We start from the raw sequence: 15,995 nt of genomic DNA on the forward strand, positions 1-15,995 counted from the left end.
TATTTTTAAATACACTCTATAATTTATTTAGTTTCTCCCTGGTTTTTACCTTATGTCTCATCATAACTTTTACACATGCATTAAATATTAAATATTTGTAGTATATGGAGGAATAGTTTAATTTACTTGTTCTCAATCTTTAATGTGCATTAGAATCACCTATAGGCTTTTTAAAACAGATTGTTGGACCCAATCCACAGTGTTCCTGATTCGGTAAGTCTGAAGTAGAGTCTAAAAATTTGTCTAGTCTTAAACCAAGAACAAAAACCTTAGAAACACATAGGGATTTTCTCTTCCATAGTATACCAAACAAAATTACCCTTTAAAGAAATATCTTAATATGATTAAAAAAATACCTTTTAACATGAGAATATTTTTAGATTCACAGTAAAGCTGCAAAGTTAGCATTTCCTTTTTTTTTGTCTTATTTGCCATGGTACGTTTGTCAAAACTGGGAAACTGAGGCTGGTCCATTACTGTTTACTAAACTGCAGACTTCCCTTGGATTTTACCTGTCCTATCATTAATGTGCTCTTTCTGTTCCAGGGTTGAATCTCGGGTGCCATGTTGCATGTAGTTGTCTTGTCTCCTTAGTCTCCTCTGCTCTCTGACAGTTTCTCAGTCTTTTTGTTTTCATGACCCTGAAAGTCTTCAAGAATACTAGTCAGATACCATGTAGACTCTTCCTCAGTCTGGGTTTTTTCCCCTGATGTTTTACTCATGATTTGACTGAGTTATGAACATTTGGAAAAGTACCACAGAGGTGGAGTGCCCTTCTCGTTACATCATTTCAGTGGGTACATACTAACCATGTAACATCACTGGTGATGTTCACCTTCGTCACCTATCTTAGTGCTTGCCAGGTTTCTCTGCTGTGAAGTTATTACTTTCCCCTTTCCCTGCTCTGTTCTTGGAAAGCCATGTACTAAATCTAGCTCACCTTCAAAGTGTGGAGGTAAGGATTAAGCCCTACTCCTTAGTGGGGAGAATATCTGCCTGTTATTTGAAACTCTTCTGGAAAGATTTGTCTCTTCTTCCCCATTGATGTGTTTATTAAATCATTTATTCAGATAAGTATGGACTCATGTATATTTTATTATACTTTACCACTTTTTTTTTTTCCTATGTATATAGAGTGATTCCCCCTACCCATTGATGTGTGTGTGCCTTTATGAAAGGCTGAATATTCAGTCTCTTTAAATTGCTATTAAAAATTAAGTTTAAAGACTATGAAAATAAGACAGCATAGGAAAGAGGACTATATGAAGTTACCTATTTGGACTTTGAATGATCAAAATATGCATCTTAAAGAAACTACTTTAGCTCTTTTATTAGCTTGGCATATGCCAGGGCAGACGTAGTTGTTTGGTGAAGTGTTTGGATTACTGTGTTTTAGTCATCTATCTCTGATGATTTTTAAGAAATACTTAAACTATACCTGTAGTAAATAAAGATGGCTTATTCATGAGTTCAGTGCTTAAGTAAAATCTGGTACAGCCACATACAACATACAAATACTAAGCAATTATAGAGAAATACCAGACTAAAAATAATTCTTGCCTTTATATATATATATATATGTTTTATCAATCAGCAGCTAATATCCTTGAAAAAATAAGAATCTGGCAATGTTAGTATTTACATTTGGTTTGAGAATGGTTTTATGAACCAGTTTTGAGTAAGTCTGATCAAGGATTGTTGCTCAGTTTGTTAGTGTTTAGTTTTAGGACATAAAATCTCTGGGAGGCAAATATATTGGTATATTTGGAAAGATAACCTGAATCTGGTGTTAGTTGATCTGTGTTTAAATCCCAGCTATAATATTAGTACTGTGCTCTCTCAGATAAGTCATTTAAACCCTTAGACATTTAATGTTCTCGTGTAAAGTTGGAATAATAATAGTAATACTTTCTTACTTTATAAGTTGTTGTAAAGATTACATCAAAATGGTAAAGTACTATGCAAATAAATTTGATAATGATTTTATTATTAAATAAATTCTGGGTCTCCTGGGATTTAAACTCTGGAAAAGAGTCCATAATTTCACTGAGTAATATTTGTTTCTGAGCAGTCAAAAGATAAGTAAGTTTGCCCCTTCACATGATAGCATATGCCTTTAAATGTTACTAAATTCTAGTGCACCATTTAATGACTAATGATGCATACCACTTAAATACTTTCTATAGTTCTTAGATTCCTGACTAATAATTTTAAAATGAAACTTTTTCTCTAGTTAATGAGAGTCATATTGTGGTACAAGCGCTGAGGCTTAATACAATGTCAAAGTTTACATTTGCTGACTGTACTCGGTTTGATGCGCTGATTAAAGATGTGTTTCCTGGAATTGACTTTAAAGAAGTAGAATATGATGAACTGAGTGCTGCATTAAAGCAAGTCTTTGAGGAGGCCAATTATGAAATCATATCCAATCAGGTAACTGTCAAGAACATTTTATAAGGTATCAATCCTTTCTCCTGGTTAATTCCTTGTTAACAATCCTTATCCTTTATCTTTCAACTTAAATCTTACTCATGGAAGCCTTCCTTAATTTTCAAGTTCAGATGAGGTCTCCTTGCTATGTGCTTTCATTACCTGTGTTAAATATGCACGTTTAATGTTTAATTGCATATTTGATTAATATTGTTTAGTAGGCTTCATGAATGGTAGGATCCATGTCCATTTTTGCTTACCATTTTATTCCTAGTGTCTGTTACAGAGCCTGGCACATAAGGAATGGATCCATCATATATGTTTTTGATAGTTGATCACATATGATTTAGTTTAACTTTGACAATTTCTTAGAAATTCATTTTAGTAGGTCTTTTTTTGCTGCAGCTCAAATGCGTGTTCAAAATGAACACTTTTTCCTCAGGTTTTTTATTTTTATTTTTTGAGAGACAGGATATAAATGAATGAATTAGCGAAGTGAATAAAGTATTGAATATATTTTATTTGAATGAATGAGTAAAGACAACAGTGAACATATTGCATTGTGAAATAACTTGGAAAGCATTTTTGTGTCTTTTGAAGAAGTACTGGATTTAAAGATTGCATTGTAAATATGTTCAGATTTATTTAGGTATTTTATTTATCTTCCACTGAAGAAATCAAAAACTTATTTGTATGTTTGAAATAGAACAAGTGTTACAGAATGAGAGCAGAACTGTATATGATTATACACTGTTAGTCAAATATGAACATTTTCTTCTCTACTAGATCAAGAAGGCTTTAGAACTGTACGAACAGTTACGCCAGAGGATGGGAGTTGTTATTGTTGGTCCAAGTGGCGCTGGAAAATCAACTCTTTGGAGAATGTTAAGGGCAGCACTTTGTAAAATTGGCAAAGTGGTAAAACAATACACCATGAATCCCAAAGCTATGCCTAGACATCAATTATTAGGCCATATTGACATGGATACAAGGGAATGGTCTGATGGTGTTTTGACAAATAGTGCTCGCCAGGTAGTTCGAGAACCTCAAGGTTAGTCTCTGTTGTGTGATTTTATTGCCTTACTTAAATAATTTTTAGAGGATGATAGAACTTGTCTGTAATGCTATCCTTTTCAAGACTCATACATGACAATAAAATGGCATCTAGTGACCTACATTGGTATTTTACTTTGGAGGGGCCGAAGGCATGCTGTCATTTTGACCTATATTGTTTAGCAATTTTTATTATAATAGAAAATCAAAGTAATCTGGGTGATTTGTAATTGAAAACTAGATTAGTTACTGAATAAATATAAAACCTTTGATTGCTGAATTGATCTTACAATGCCTCATAAATAAACAAGATGACAGTTTTTTATTTGGGGTTAAAATTGGTTTGTTTGTGCAAACTTACCAGTTTGAATACAGAATTTTGAAAATATAATCATCAAACAGTAGACTTCCTGGTGTACATTTTTTGACTTGATGTTTACGAGAATTTTTGGTCAGAATCTGAGAAGACAACCTATTTTTTGTTAGGTCGTAAATTAATTAATAGTTGTTTTTCTAAGCCAGTGAGTGAAAGGTTTAGGATTCTAAGACACTGGAAGGGATTTTCATTGTAGTCTCTTCGTTATCAGTGTAGTCAGTGATACCACACTAAGTAAAAGCCAGATAGTACCTGTATTTTTTTCTCACACTTCTCTTCATGATATTTTCCTCTTTGAATTATTTCGAAGGTCGAGGAACAACTTGCAATCACTTTGATTTTAGGAAGGAGGATTTAAGTTTGTTTTGGAAAGACTTAGTGCACAACTTGTTCGCTGCTTCTCCCCTTTGAAGTCACCTTTTTATATATGAAAGAAATTTGACTGTATTTTATTGTCATTTCCCATGTAGGGCACTGAAGAATAGGTATCCCATAGTTTCTAAAAGTGCTGTCACATAGCAGGCGTTCATCCATTCTTTTGACGTGGTGGGAGGCAAAGATCTGAAGAACATCTCACAAGGCGGTGGATATGAAAGTACCTAGGCCTTGTAACCCATGTTTTCTTTTAGTGAGATCCCAATCGTGTACGTTCACAGGTAGAGCATTCTCACGTACTGTAGAGCTGAGTCTTTGGCCAGCTGCGCCAGGACTGCCTGTGGGTTCCCCAGCACAGTTCTGGTACACATTCAAATGAAGAATTTCAACTTGTTCAAATTTTTGTTCTTTATATTCAGCTTCAGAAATATAAAATAATAATTATGGAAATTACTTCTAAAGAATAAAAGATAAATATTCTTTCTTTTTAATTAGTGTCACTGCATATATTTTTATTTTCTCTGTACTTTTTTTGTTTGAAAACAGATGTCAGCTCATGGATAATCTGTGATGGTGATATTGACCCCGAGTGGATAGAATCTCTGAATTCTGTTCTGGATGATAATCGACTCCTCACTATGCCCAGTGGAGAAAGGATTCAGTTTGGCCCAAATGTTAACTTTGTATTTGAAACTCATGATTTAAGTTGTGCCTCGCCAGCCACAATATCCAGAATGGGAATGATCTTTCTTAGGTAAGAGCGTTTGCATACACTGTATTGGAATATTCTTCAATTATTATTTTGGTTTCATAGCTAAATGAAATAAGTGATCTATAAGTAATGTATAAATATCTTTTCCTCATTTTTATTGACTTCTTCTTATTGTTTGTTAGGTTTTACTTCATTCAAACAGTTCCTGTTTATTGCAATTGAATGATTTCAGAAGTTTAGTCATATCAGTTAATCATTACTTTTGTTTGCTTAAATGAGACAGCAAGTATTTAATTTTTTTCCTCTTTTTTCTTTTACTTTTATTTAAATATTATGATTAAGTTCATAGAAGTAACACTACTACTTATGAGCTAGAGGCTAGTAATTTAAACCTAAGTGGAAATATTTAAATCACAGAATCTTAGATTCATTGAGTTTTAGACCTAACCTAGGTTTAATACGTCCTGTGGCTCAGTCTTTCATTTTGCAAGTTGGAAACCTCTTGACATGTATTGAATAATGTTTATTGGAGCAGAAATTTTTTTTGGAAATCAGTTCACAATTTCTCCCTAAATAATTTCTTATACGTTTGTTAATGTGTTTCAGTGATGAAGATACGGATCTTAATTCTCTGATAAAATCGTGGTTGAGGAATCAGCCTCCTAAATATAGGAATAATCTTGAAAACTGGATTGGAGATTATTTTGAAAAGGCTTTACAGTGGGTTCTAAAGCAGGTAAGTTCATTATAATATTTCATAATTAATCATTTAGGTAAGAAGAATAATGATCGAGTGTTGCTTATATTAGCTGCCTGTTAGTAGAGCTTTGCCAGAGTATAGGGGTGAAGTGAGGGGTAGATGTGTTCATTGTTGTCCCGCTGTATCCTTGGCATAACTTTATATGTTAGTCTTAATACACTTTAATTCTTCCACCCCCCGTATCTTGCACCGGTCACCTAAAAATCTTGAATATTGGAATACCTTTCTAAGTTTTACTAGCAAAACCATCTTGCTCTCACTTTTACTATGTCAATAAATATCTGTATGTATATCATGCTAAAAACAATGCCAAGCTAATAGTAAAGTAGAAAAAGGGTGAGTTATTTATAATATTATTAAAACATTTGTTTAATGTTTCATCCAACAAAACTGTATTGAATATCTATGTGCTAGAAGAGACTTTGAGAGGTGAACATTAACAGGACAGCCCCTAAGAAGGGTTTGTGTCACGGAGAAAAATGACATGTAAAAGGATAATCACGATATAACGGGATGAAGAGAGCTTTTCTCTTCTAGGAGAGTTTTAAAGAGATGACGTTTAATTTTGAATTGGAAACATGAGTTGAACTTAGGTGTGCAAAGAAGACAATATTCATGTATTATACATGCTTTTTCAACATTTCTTGGTATTCTTTTTATGCCATTGCTTTTATAAGAAAACATAGACATACACAAAATAGAAGAAACAAATAGCCTTGAGTTTTTTTTTAAGGTATCTGTGTGTTAATCTGAGCTTGATTTAGAGGTCATTACTTCGGTGATGTCACTTTAGTTTTCTCAGCCTTTTTCTTTTCTGACTTGGTAGGGATGAACGATGGAGGAATAGGGATTTGTGAGGAAATGATGCAAATGAGGTAGGTTTCCCTGGAGACTTCAGGGAAAGAACCACTCCCAGCAGCCCTCAGTCTGAATGAAAAAATATGCTTTGTGCTTCAACGTCCAGTGTCTTTCAACTGTATTACAATTGCTTACATTCAACTGTAAGCGCCTTGAGGGCAAGGACTAAGCCCGTTGTACTCCTAATTGTAACCCCAGAACCGTATGGTCATAGCAGAGTAGTGAATGAAAGAGTGTGTGAGCTTAGTTAAATACCTGATGCCTGTGTTGTGACACCTTTTCAGAAGGTATGTTATTTCATTAATATCAACATACAGAGCCTAACAAGGCTCTGCAATGCAGATACCTTGAGGTCATCTACTTGCATGTGGTTAGTGTTAGAATGAGAAATGTAACATTGGAATATATTGACTGGTAGGAGTTTGTGACTATAGGAGTGATGACAAGATAAGATTATTAAGCCATAGAGTGGATACCAAAGATTCAGTTAGAAAATAAACTGATCCTGTTCTGAGGTCAGGTCTCTGTTGTCGTTTGAAATTTTCTTAACATCTTGAGTGTTCCTTCCTTCTTTATTCTGTACTTTGTTCACTGTGTTCAGATTCTGTGAGATATGCCATGGTGAATACGCCAGTCAAATGCTGATTTTATGTATAGCTAGGGCTTTGCTTTCTTATATTAATTTACCAATTTAGACAATCCAAAAGAAAATATGTAGGTTTCCTTTATGTGACCTTTAAAGTCTGGAGCTCTCATTATGGCCTAAGCAGCTGTATTTCCACCCATCTCCCTTCTACCCATCCTTCCTCCTATTTCTCCATTCTTTGAAAAGTATTTATTATACAGGCAGAGGGATTTAAAATAAAATTGGATCATTTTGTTCTTTTGCTTAAAGAAAGTTTAAAGGCACTGAAAATACAATTTGCCCTCCTTGCCGTGGCCTGTACCATTCCACTGTTTTGGCCCTTACCTACCTCTCTGACTTGGACTACTCTTCCTTTGCTTCCTCAGGCATAAACTACTTTCAATTCCATAACTACACCAGTGCTTTACCACTGCTCATGCTGTGTTCTTGGTGGCCAAGGAGATCTCATCCCTCACATGTTAGCTTCAATGCCACCCTTTTCTAAAGAGGCCTTGAGCCCTCAATCTGAGTTACCCTTTCTGAAAACATTCTTTTCTGCTGCTCTGTAGCTTCTACTACAGCTTGTTAACCGTCTCCTCTACTAGACTGGACTTTCATTAAAACAAGTGCTGTGTTTAATTCACCTTTTAAAAAAAATACCTAGCATTTCATACAGATCCTAATGCATCACTGGTTGTCAGTAAATACTTAAAAGAATGAGAACTCTTTCCCTTTCTAACTCCCTGGCAGGTACGCAGGGCCCAGAGGCCCACAGATCAAAACCATCTACACCACCTGAGTCCACAAGTTTCATTTTAAAATTCTGTATGGAGTAAAAGCTCCAAATTATTTTTCATTGAAACCGCTTTACTAGCCTTTCTTGTTCAGTGCCGTTAATCTAGCCTTTGCCTCTAACTTCTTTCTTATCAGGAGGAAGAAATGAGGAACTGTTTTTAGACCAGTGCTTATTGATTTACCTTTTCTTTCGTATTCTTCAAGTTTAGGAAGTAAACAGACTGTCTATCTGAGGACTCCAGCCCTTTCAGCTAGAAATACGCCATTGTGTTTTTATGATTACCTTTTGCTTTCAAAGTTTATATGTATATAAGTTGAAATCTAGACTTTCTACAACTTGAGTAGAGGGATAAATTTAAAGATGATCCTTGAAACGATGTGTAAACATCAATCTGTATGTTTCTAATTTACTGGGTAATATTTACCTTTTGTCTTTACCATGGATTTTGATCAACAGAATGACTATGTGGTAGAGACAAGTTTGGTTGGGACTGTGATGAATGGTTTGTCACATCTCCATGGATGCAGAGATCACGATCAATTTATTATTAATCTCATAAGGGGGCTTGGTGGAAATCTGAACCTCAAGTCACGCCTGGAATTCACCAAAGAGGTAATGCCCATTTAAATGCCCTATATTTAGTCAACATTTTTTGTTAATTTTCATTGACCTGTGGTATAGAACTTTTTAATTTTGAAATTATGCATTTAATATGATAATAATGCATTTATATACAGATCTACTTTAAATTATGGTGAGAATTCATCCAGATAAACCCATCATAAGTCGGAAATACCCTATGTTGAAAATGCATTTACTACACCTAACCTATCAAACATCATAGCTTAGCCTAGCCTGTCTTAAACGTGCTCAGAACACTTACATTGGCCGACAGTTCAGCAAAATCGTCTATCACAAAGCCCATTATCTAATAAAGTGTTGAATATCATGGAATTTATTGACTACTATACTGAAAATGAGAAACAGAGTGGTTGTAGGTGTATCAGTGTACCCTGGTGGTTGTGTGGCTGACTGCCAGCTGCAGTTTGTGGCCACTCTGCCGCTACCCAGCGTCACAGCAAGGTATTTGGATCCGCATGTTGCCAGCCGGGAAAAGAGCAAGGCTCAGAATTCGAAGTATGGTTTTTATTGAATGCGTATCACTTTCGCCCTATTGTAAACTCAAAAAATCATAAGCCGTTGTAAGTTGGGGACCATCTGTGTATGTACATGCGTACATATATACTTTCTTTCTCCTTTGAACTAGTTTATGATATTTTATGTTATTAAAATTTTATAAAACAGTGTTTTCATAGGGCCAAAGTTTGGACCATATCTTTTTCGTTAGATATTTTTGAACCTACTTAGCTATATGAATAAATATAATTATTTTATTCATTTTAACCTTAAAGTAACACTCTTTTAATCATTTGTGTAACAAGAAGACTTTTAGCAGTTAGGAACGCTTGGCTGGAGTAGTTGCTTCACCATTTATTGCCTTCTCTGTTCTGCTTTTCTTTCCGTGGCCATTCTGTTGCCTCTGTCGCCAGATGCTTCTCATTGTGACCACCCAACATCATGTTGTATGCGGCTTTTAAGCAGACGTTCTCTTGCCAAAGTTTAGAGTAAAGGTGTTGAAGAGTAGCATTAGGGGCTAGCTGCTGTATATCTGTGCAAGTCACAGTTTTCGGTGTTAGAAAGGAGAGTAGCTGTGGTCACAGTGGAATGGGCAGTACCAAATGTAGTGGAAATGAAGGATCCAGGAGTCCTCTGTTGTGTAATTTGTGATTTAGTGTTCATACAAACTCAGTTAAAAAGTTGAATATATTTATACCTTGGTGTATATGCAAACTGGATTACTTATTTGCTTACATGATCATTTAGAGAATAGTATTTGAGATAGTGTGTTACTGTAATTATAAAAGACATTTAGTAAGTTTAATGCATGTGAACTTCTTTGTTGAGAATGAAGATAATTCACTTCGGGACATTTACTTTAAAGAATTAAAATTTCACATACTCTGGAGTATATGAAAACCTGTCACACCTTTTTCCTCTTAAGGTTTTTTTCCCCCCCTCTTAAGGTTTTTAAGTGGGCACGAGAATCTCCTCCAGACCCTCAGAAACCAGTGGACACCTATTATGACTCCAGTAGAGGACGATTAGCATCTTATGCGCTAAAGAAACCAGAAAACTTGACTGCTGATGATTTCTGTAATGGCCAAGCTCTTCCAGTCATCCAGACTCCTGATATGCAGCGAGGTCTAGATTATTTCAAACCTTGGTTAAGTTCTGATACTAAACAGCCGTTTATTCTTGTAGGACCAGAAGGATGTGGCAAAGGGTAAGAGCAGAAAAATGGTGATTGAGGTGCATATTGTGAATATATGCTTCTCTCCTAGTTTAAAGTGATTTAACAACTTTTGTGATGTTTCTTTTGGTTAAAGTAGCATTTACATTATCATGAAGGAGTCTTTATTGTCACTACTTTTAAAATTTGTATGACTCTAGAGAAGAATATGTCCTTTTTTCTGTCAGGTTGTGTGTTTTTTAATGGAATCAGAGCAATCTGAGAAGATACTCTTTAAAAAAATCTGCATATAGGCACAATAAAACATCAAAACCTTAGATGTACTCACAAATACTATATGCTGTGGTTACGAAAAATGAATCTTGACGTTAGCTCTTTATTTAAAAAATAGCTTTTAATTCAGTGAAATTCAGCCTATTTTTAATGCCTACTGAATGTAGTTATTGGAACTAAAGGAGACATGGATTATTTTTTCATATTTCTTGAGTTTAATAATTAAACAATTCTGTAGAATCATAGTAATTTTTCTTTAACTTGGAGAATATTTTAAAATCTCTCCTTCAACTGTGGGAAAAACAGTGTCTTTTATCAAACTAAATTATTTCTTTGAACCTTTTTTTGCCAAAAGAGTCACAAAAATGTCTTAAAATATGAATTAATTGTTTTCCTGGCCTAAAAATTAAAAAGCTACCTTGATAATTACAGAAACCATGTCTGTTTTTTACTGCTTCTCCCTTTAATAATACCATGCATAATTTAGAAACTGAAATATTTAAGAATAGAAATTTTGTATTGAATGTAGTAAGTATTCTGTTGGTTACACTTAAAAAGTCATATGTTTTACGTCTTTCACAGGATGCTGCTCAGGTATGCCTTTTCCCAGCTCCGGTCCACACAGATTGCTACAGTTCACTGTAGTGCACAAACTACTTCTCGACATCTCCTGCAGAAACTGAGCCAGACTTGCATGGTAATCAGTACGAATACTGGTCGAGTATATAGACCAAAAGATTGTGAAAGACTGGTTTTGTACTTAAAAGATATCAACCTACCCAAGCTTGATAAGTGGGGGACCAGTACTTTGGTAGCTTTCCTACAGCAGGTGAGTCTTACCACTTGAAGTGTTTTGATCTAATTGGAAACAATTTAATTTCATTATTACAGATGAAGATCTATGGATAGAAATTATACTTATAGATAGAAATTTTACTTTCCTCCTTAGGGACAGTTCTGTCTCTCATGTGACTTGGAGATTAAACTCTTGAAGCGTCTCAGTCTTGTTCCAGGGCTACTTCCCTTGCTCTTCCTCCGTTTAGAAGTTAGTATTACACTGAGATGACATATGACAGGAAGAGTGAAAACAACCTTTACTGTACCCTGTTGCCCTACCCTTTAGTCCTAAAAAAGGAGCAAAGCAGAAGCTGGGGATGGGGCTGGAGTTGGGGAAGTTTTTACTTCATTTTTTTTAGGTATGCATTCGTCCAAGAGCAGTTGGACCTAGTCATACCCCTTTCTGTCTGCTTTAGCCCATTCTCCCTCTTTCCCTTCTAAGTCTTAGAGACCAGAAATTCTCAGTTAGTATGGATGGTTTTATTTCTTTATGTGATTTACATCATTTTAGAAACCCTAAATTCTAAATTAGAGCTTAATATACTTAGATAGGTTCACATTTAGGTTCTATAACTGTAGAATATAATAAAATATTTATAGACAAAACTGAAAATACTTTCCTTATATTTTTCCTGATTTCTTTCACTTTTTTTGTGATAATTGCTGGTGGATTTATACAATTATCTGAGTTTTAATGTTTCTTAGAGAAAAAAGCATTTGAAAAATGAAAATAATTCAGCTACTGTTAATTGAACAGTATTATTTTTAATGATATAAGAATTTAAAATATATTTCAATCTTGAGTTCTGAGTTAGAGGATGACTGACTGCTTTTGGAAACAATTGAATTTTATGCAGAATATATCATGATTAGAAAACCTTACCCATAAAACATTTAAAATACATTTATTTTTGGATAGGTACTGACATATCAAGGATTTTATGATGAAAATTTGGAATGGGTTGGTATAGAAAATATTCAAATTGTGGCTTCTATGTCGGCTGGAGGAAGACTGGGAAGACATAAACTTACTACCAGATTTACTTCTATTGTTCGTCTCTGTGCTGTAGAGTATGTATCTTAGTATTTAATTTTTTTTGATTTAAGAAGATATAATATTTCATTTTATGAAAACTATCTGTTAATGATATTTTTTCAAAATGCAGAGTATAAAAATAGTCAAACTGAAGGTCTGATAATTTTTCCTGCCCTTCCCAAACCACAGGCAATGATTTAGGATGATGAAGGCTTTAATTTAATTCAATTAGGAATAAAGCTGAACTGTTTCATATCGTCTCTAAATGTCTGTGTCAGGAATCTGAACGGCGGATTTTTGTATTTACATATTTTATGGGTTACATAAAACAAAAATACTATCCGTGTCATGAAGATAACTGAAAAGAGAAGTTAAATCTGAACAAGGTAGAGTTAGGTCATTCAGTGGCTGATAACATTAATCGTAATACACTCATCCTTCTCCATGGTCCATACTTAGTATAGGGATTTAAATTTTATGGCACTGTGTCCTCTGTTATATTTCGCCTTACAAAATCTTGTTTTCATGCTTTCATGCTAAATTGCCCCTGTCTATTAACATTCTTCCATTAGAAATGTTACAGCCACCAAGTAAGCTATATTGAAATAGACTTTGATTTGGGAGAAACAGGTCAATTTTATTTGTTGTATTCTCCTTTCGTAGTTCTGGGGTGGATTACTGCTCTTTGTATAGGCTCTACTTAACTCAGCTTTTTCTTCAGCAGAATTTTCCTTTGTCCCTTTCTAAAAGTCAGTGATTTTTTAAACAATTATGTTTTTAAGTAATTTCACTGGACTCTTCTGTTAAGACTCTTAGTGCTTGACAACAGATAATTGGGAATCTAATTTAGTAAAAGTAAGAATAGGGACTGTGAGCCTGGCTTTGGCCCTTCTGTAACCCGTGGAGGTATCCAGTTCTTACGGTTAGAAATCCACAGTTTGAAAGCCCCTGCTATAACATAACATTAAAATAATAATTTAGAATATTAATTTATTTCAACTTCTTTCTTATATATCTGTTTTTTTAGTTACCCAGAAAGAGAGCAATTACAGACAATTTATGGAGCCTATTTGGAACCAGTTCTACATAAAAATCTGAAGGATCATTCTATTTGGGGTTCTTCATCAAAAATATACCTCTTAGCAGGATCCATGGTACAAGTGTACGAGCAGGTATATGTTCATTTATTTTGTTGTTTTCATGTCTGTTGATACCACTCCCAGAGGACTGCCTTTGCTCCTGATCTGTGTTGTTCAGGCCTTTTTCTATTGTGTATTATACTTTTCTACTAGAAAGTAAGCTCTGTGAGGGTGACATGTTCTGTGTGCTTTATTTACTGTTACATCTCCTGGCACAGTTTCTAATAGATACCCAATAAATAATGAATAAATCAGTGGGGTGGATGGTCGTTCTGCTTTGAGCTCAAATTTAGCATATTTATGATAGAGCTCATCTTCTTTCCAAAACTAGATCTTTCTCCTGACTTCTGTCAGTTTCTTTCCTCCATGCTTCAAACCTGAGAGTAGTCTTGACATTTATTTCTTTCCTATAATCTGTGGGGAAATGTCTAAAATATTCTTCCTGGGTAAAGTTGGATGATACTTGAAAATAGACATGAAGGATGCAGAAGACGTCTGTTGAGTACCCTCTCTTTCCAGTGCTAGTCCTAAGGATACAAACATGACTGGGTCTCCATTTCCTGAAAGTTCACAGTCTACTGAGGGACCTGGTCATGTAAATAAACCATTAATACAGTGTGATAAGTATGGCAGTAACTGTGTACAAGCTGCATGCATGGGATGGGAGAGGCAGTGAAGAACTTTGTTGTGCCTGGTAGTTGTTCACAGGAGGTGAAATGTGATCTAAGTTTGGAGAAATGAAAAATTCATGAAGTGCCTGGAGATGAAGGACGGTCTTCTTGGGTAAAGGGAATAGCATGTGAAAGTTATGGAAGTGTTTGTGGAAGATGCTTTTTATAGTATGGGAGTAGAAGTGGGGAAAGACAAAGCTATTTTTTTCCCTAAATTAATTCAAATGTTAAATGATCCAGGCCAGAATAAGAGCAATGGATCCATCCACAGAGAGGAAGGGACAGGCTCTTTACTGATTATAGGTTGAGTTGTGGCACTTTGATTTGTTTAAAGTTCGGTGACTTCTTGAATGTAAAATAGCTCTGTAGGTCCCACCGTTAGAAAATGAGTCTTACCTATTTCCATGAGTGCCTTGGAATTACAACTACCATTTTATAAAACTTAGGTTAGCTTTCTTTGAATTTCTTTCTTTAGCAGGACTTTTTAACCTTTTATTTTATTTCCATGGATAATCTTTGGCAGTATGTTAATGTTTATAAACAACCCCTCTTAGATAATGTTTTTTAAATGCATAAAATATAATATACAAGAGAACTAAGGAAATCAGTTATATTGAAATACAGTTTCACACACTGGTGGAAATTGGAATTCCTGTGACTCTAAGGTGACTGAAAAATGTTTAGCATGATTGTATATTTAAGAAAGTAACAGATCATTTACTATATTTTCTTTTTCAGGTGCGGGCCAAATTTACAGTTGATGATTATAGTCACTATTTCTTTACTCCTTGCATCCTCACCAAGTGGGTCCTTGGCTTATTCAGATATGATTTAGAAGGAGGTGAGTTTTGCTTTTATGATTTCAAATCACTTATCTTTCTTTAGCATGTCCTTGTGTGTGTGTGTGTGTGTGTGTGTGTGTGTGTGTGTGTGTGTGTGTATGTATGCTGTATATTATATTTGTGATACCTTGAAATGAGTGTTATAATTAGTTACAGTATTAAAATTATAACTAAAATAATGTTGATATTAAATTTAAATATTAACTTTAAACTTAAACATTAATGTTAAAATTATAATTTATATTTTCCCCTTCTAAACTATTTATGATTGTCACTATTAAAATTTGGTTTTGGAAAAAATGAAATCATTATTCTTTGTAGCCAAAGCATGTTTAATGTGCTTTTGGGGATTGGTATTTGTATTGAATAACTAGAGATAATAGTGTTTAACATACCCTTTAAATAGTCAAAAAGATTACCAACTTAACAAAATGAATTTTAACTCTTTCCCCTTTTTTTTCTATTTATCTGATGCCGAAATTATGGTATGTAGATTCTCATTCTCTTATTTCTTTCTAATATTATGTTGAAACAGACCATTTTTAAATCATTTGAATTTTATTACAATTAAAGAAAATTTTGCCTTTTTTAGGATCCTCAAACCATCCACTAGATTACGTATTAGAAATTGTAGCATATGAAGCACAGCGCTTATTTCGTGACAAAATTGTTGGTGCAAAGGAACTTCATTTATTTGACAGCATTTTAACATCAGTGTTTCAAGGAGATTGGGGCTCAGATGTACTAGACAATATGGCAGGTAATATAGTTAGAGTTTATATAAATATATAAATGTAACAAGAACTTTAAAATTTTTTTTTAATTAGCATGATTTCATATGTCTAAACAAATCAAAACTTTGAGTAGTTTTAATGTTATTTTTATCATAAAGGGCTGCATT

The 15,995-nt window shown here is 34.2% G+C and overlaps 1 protein-coding gene across 5 annotated transcripts in view; it reads left to right on the forward strand.

Moving 5' to 3' along the window:
• The window catches only part of DYNC2H1 (dynein cytoplasmic 2 heavy chain 1), a 264,075-nt gene that overhangs the window by 62,507 nt on the left and 185,573 nt on the right, over nucleotides 1-15,995 (forward strand). For all 5 annotated transcript variants that reach the window (XM_045515383.2, XM_045515381.2, XM_045515382.2 and 2 more), the window contains exons 37-47: nucleotides 2,234-2,433; nucleotides 3,217-3,481; nucleotides 4,781-4,988; nucleotides 5,553-5,682; nucleotides 8,442-8,597; nucleotides 10,070-10,329; nucleotides 11,152-11,398; nucleotides 12,326-12,477; nucleotides 13,470-13,614; nucleotides 14,991-15,093; nucleotides 15,687-15,854. In XM_045515383.2, the coding sequence (XP_045371339.2) occupies nucleotides 2,234-2,433; nucleotides 3,217-3,481; nucleotides 4,781-4,988; nucleotides 5,553-5,682; nucleotides 8,442-8,597; nucleotides 10,070-10,329; nucleotides 11,152-11,398; nucleotides 12,326-12,477; nucleotides 13,470-13,614; nucleotides 14,991-15,093; nucleotides 15,687-15,854 (2,034 nt within the window). The remainder of the gene's footprint in view (nucleotides 1-2,233; nucleotides 2,434-3,216; nucleotides 3,482-4,780; nucleotides 4,989-5,552; nucleotides 5,683-8,441; nucleotides 8,598-10,069; nucleotides 10,330-11,151; nucleotides 11,399-12,325; nucleotides 12,478-13,469; nucleotides 13,615-14,990; nucleotides 15,094-15,686; nucleotides 15,855-15,995) is intronic.

This window comes from Camelus bactrianus, chromosome 10 (assembly GCF_048773025.1).
Source record: "Camelus bactrianus isolate YW-2024 breed Bactrian camel chromosome 10, ASM4877302v1, whole genome shotgun sequence".
NCBI lineage: Eukaryota > Metazoa > Chordata > Mammalia > Artiodactyla > Camelidae > Camelus > Camelus bactrianus.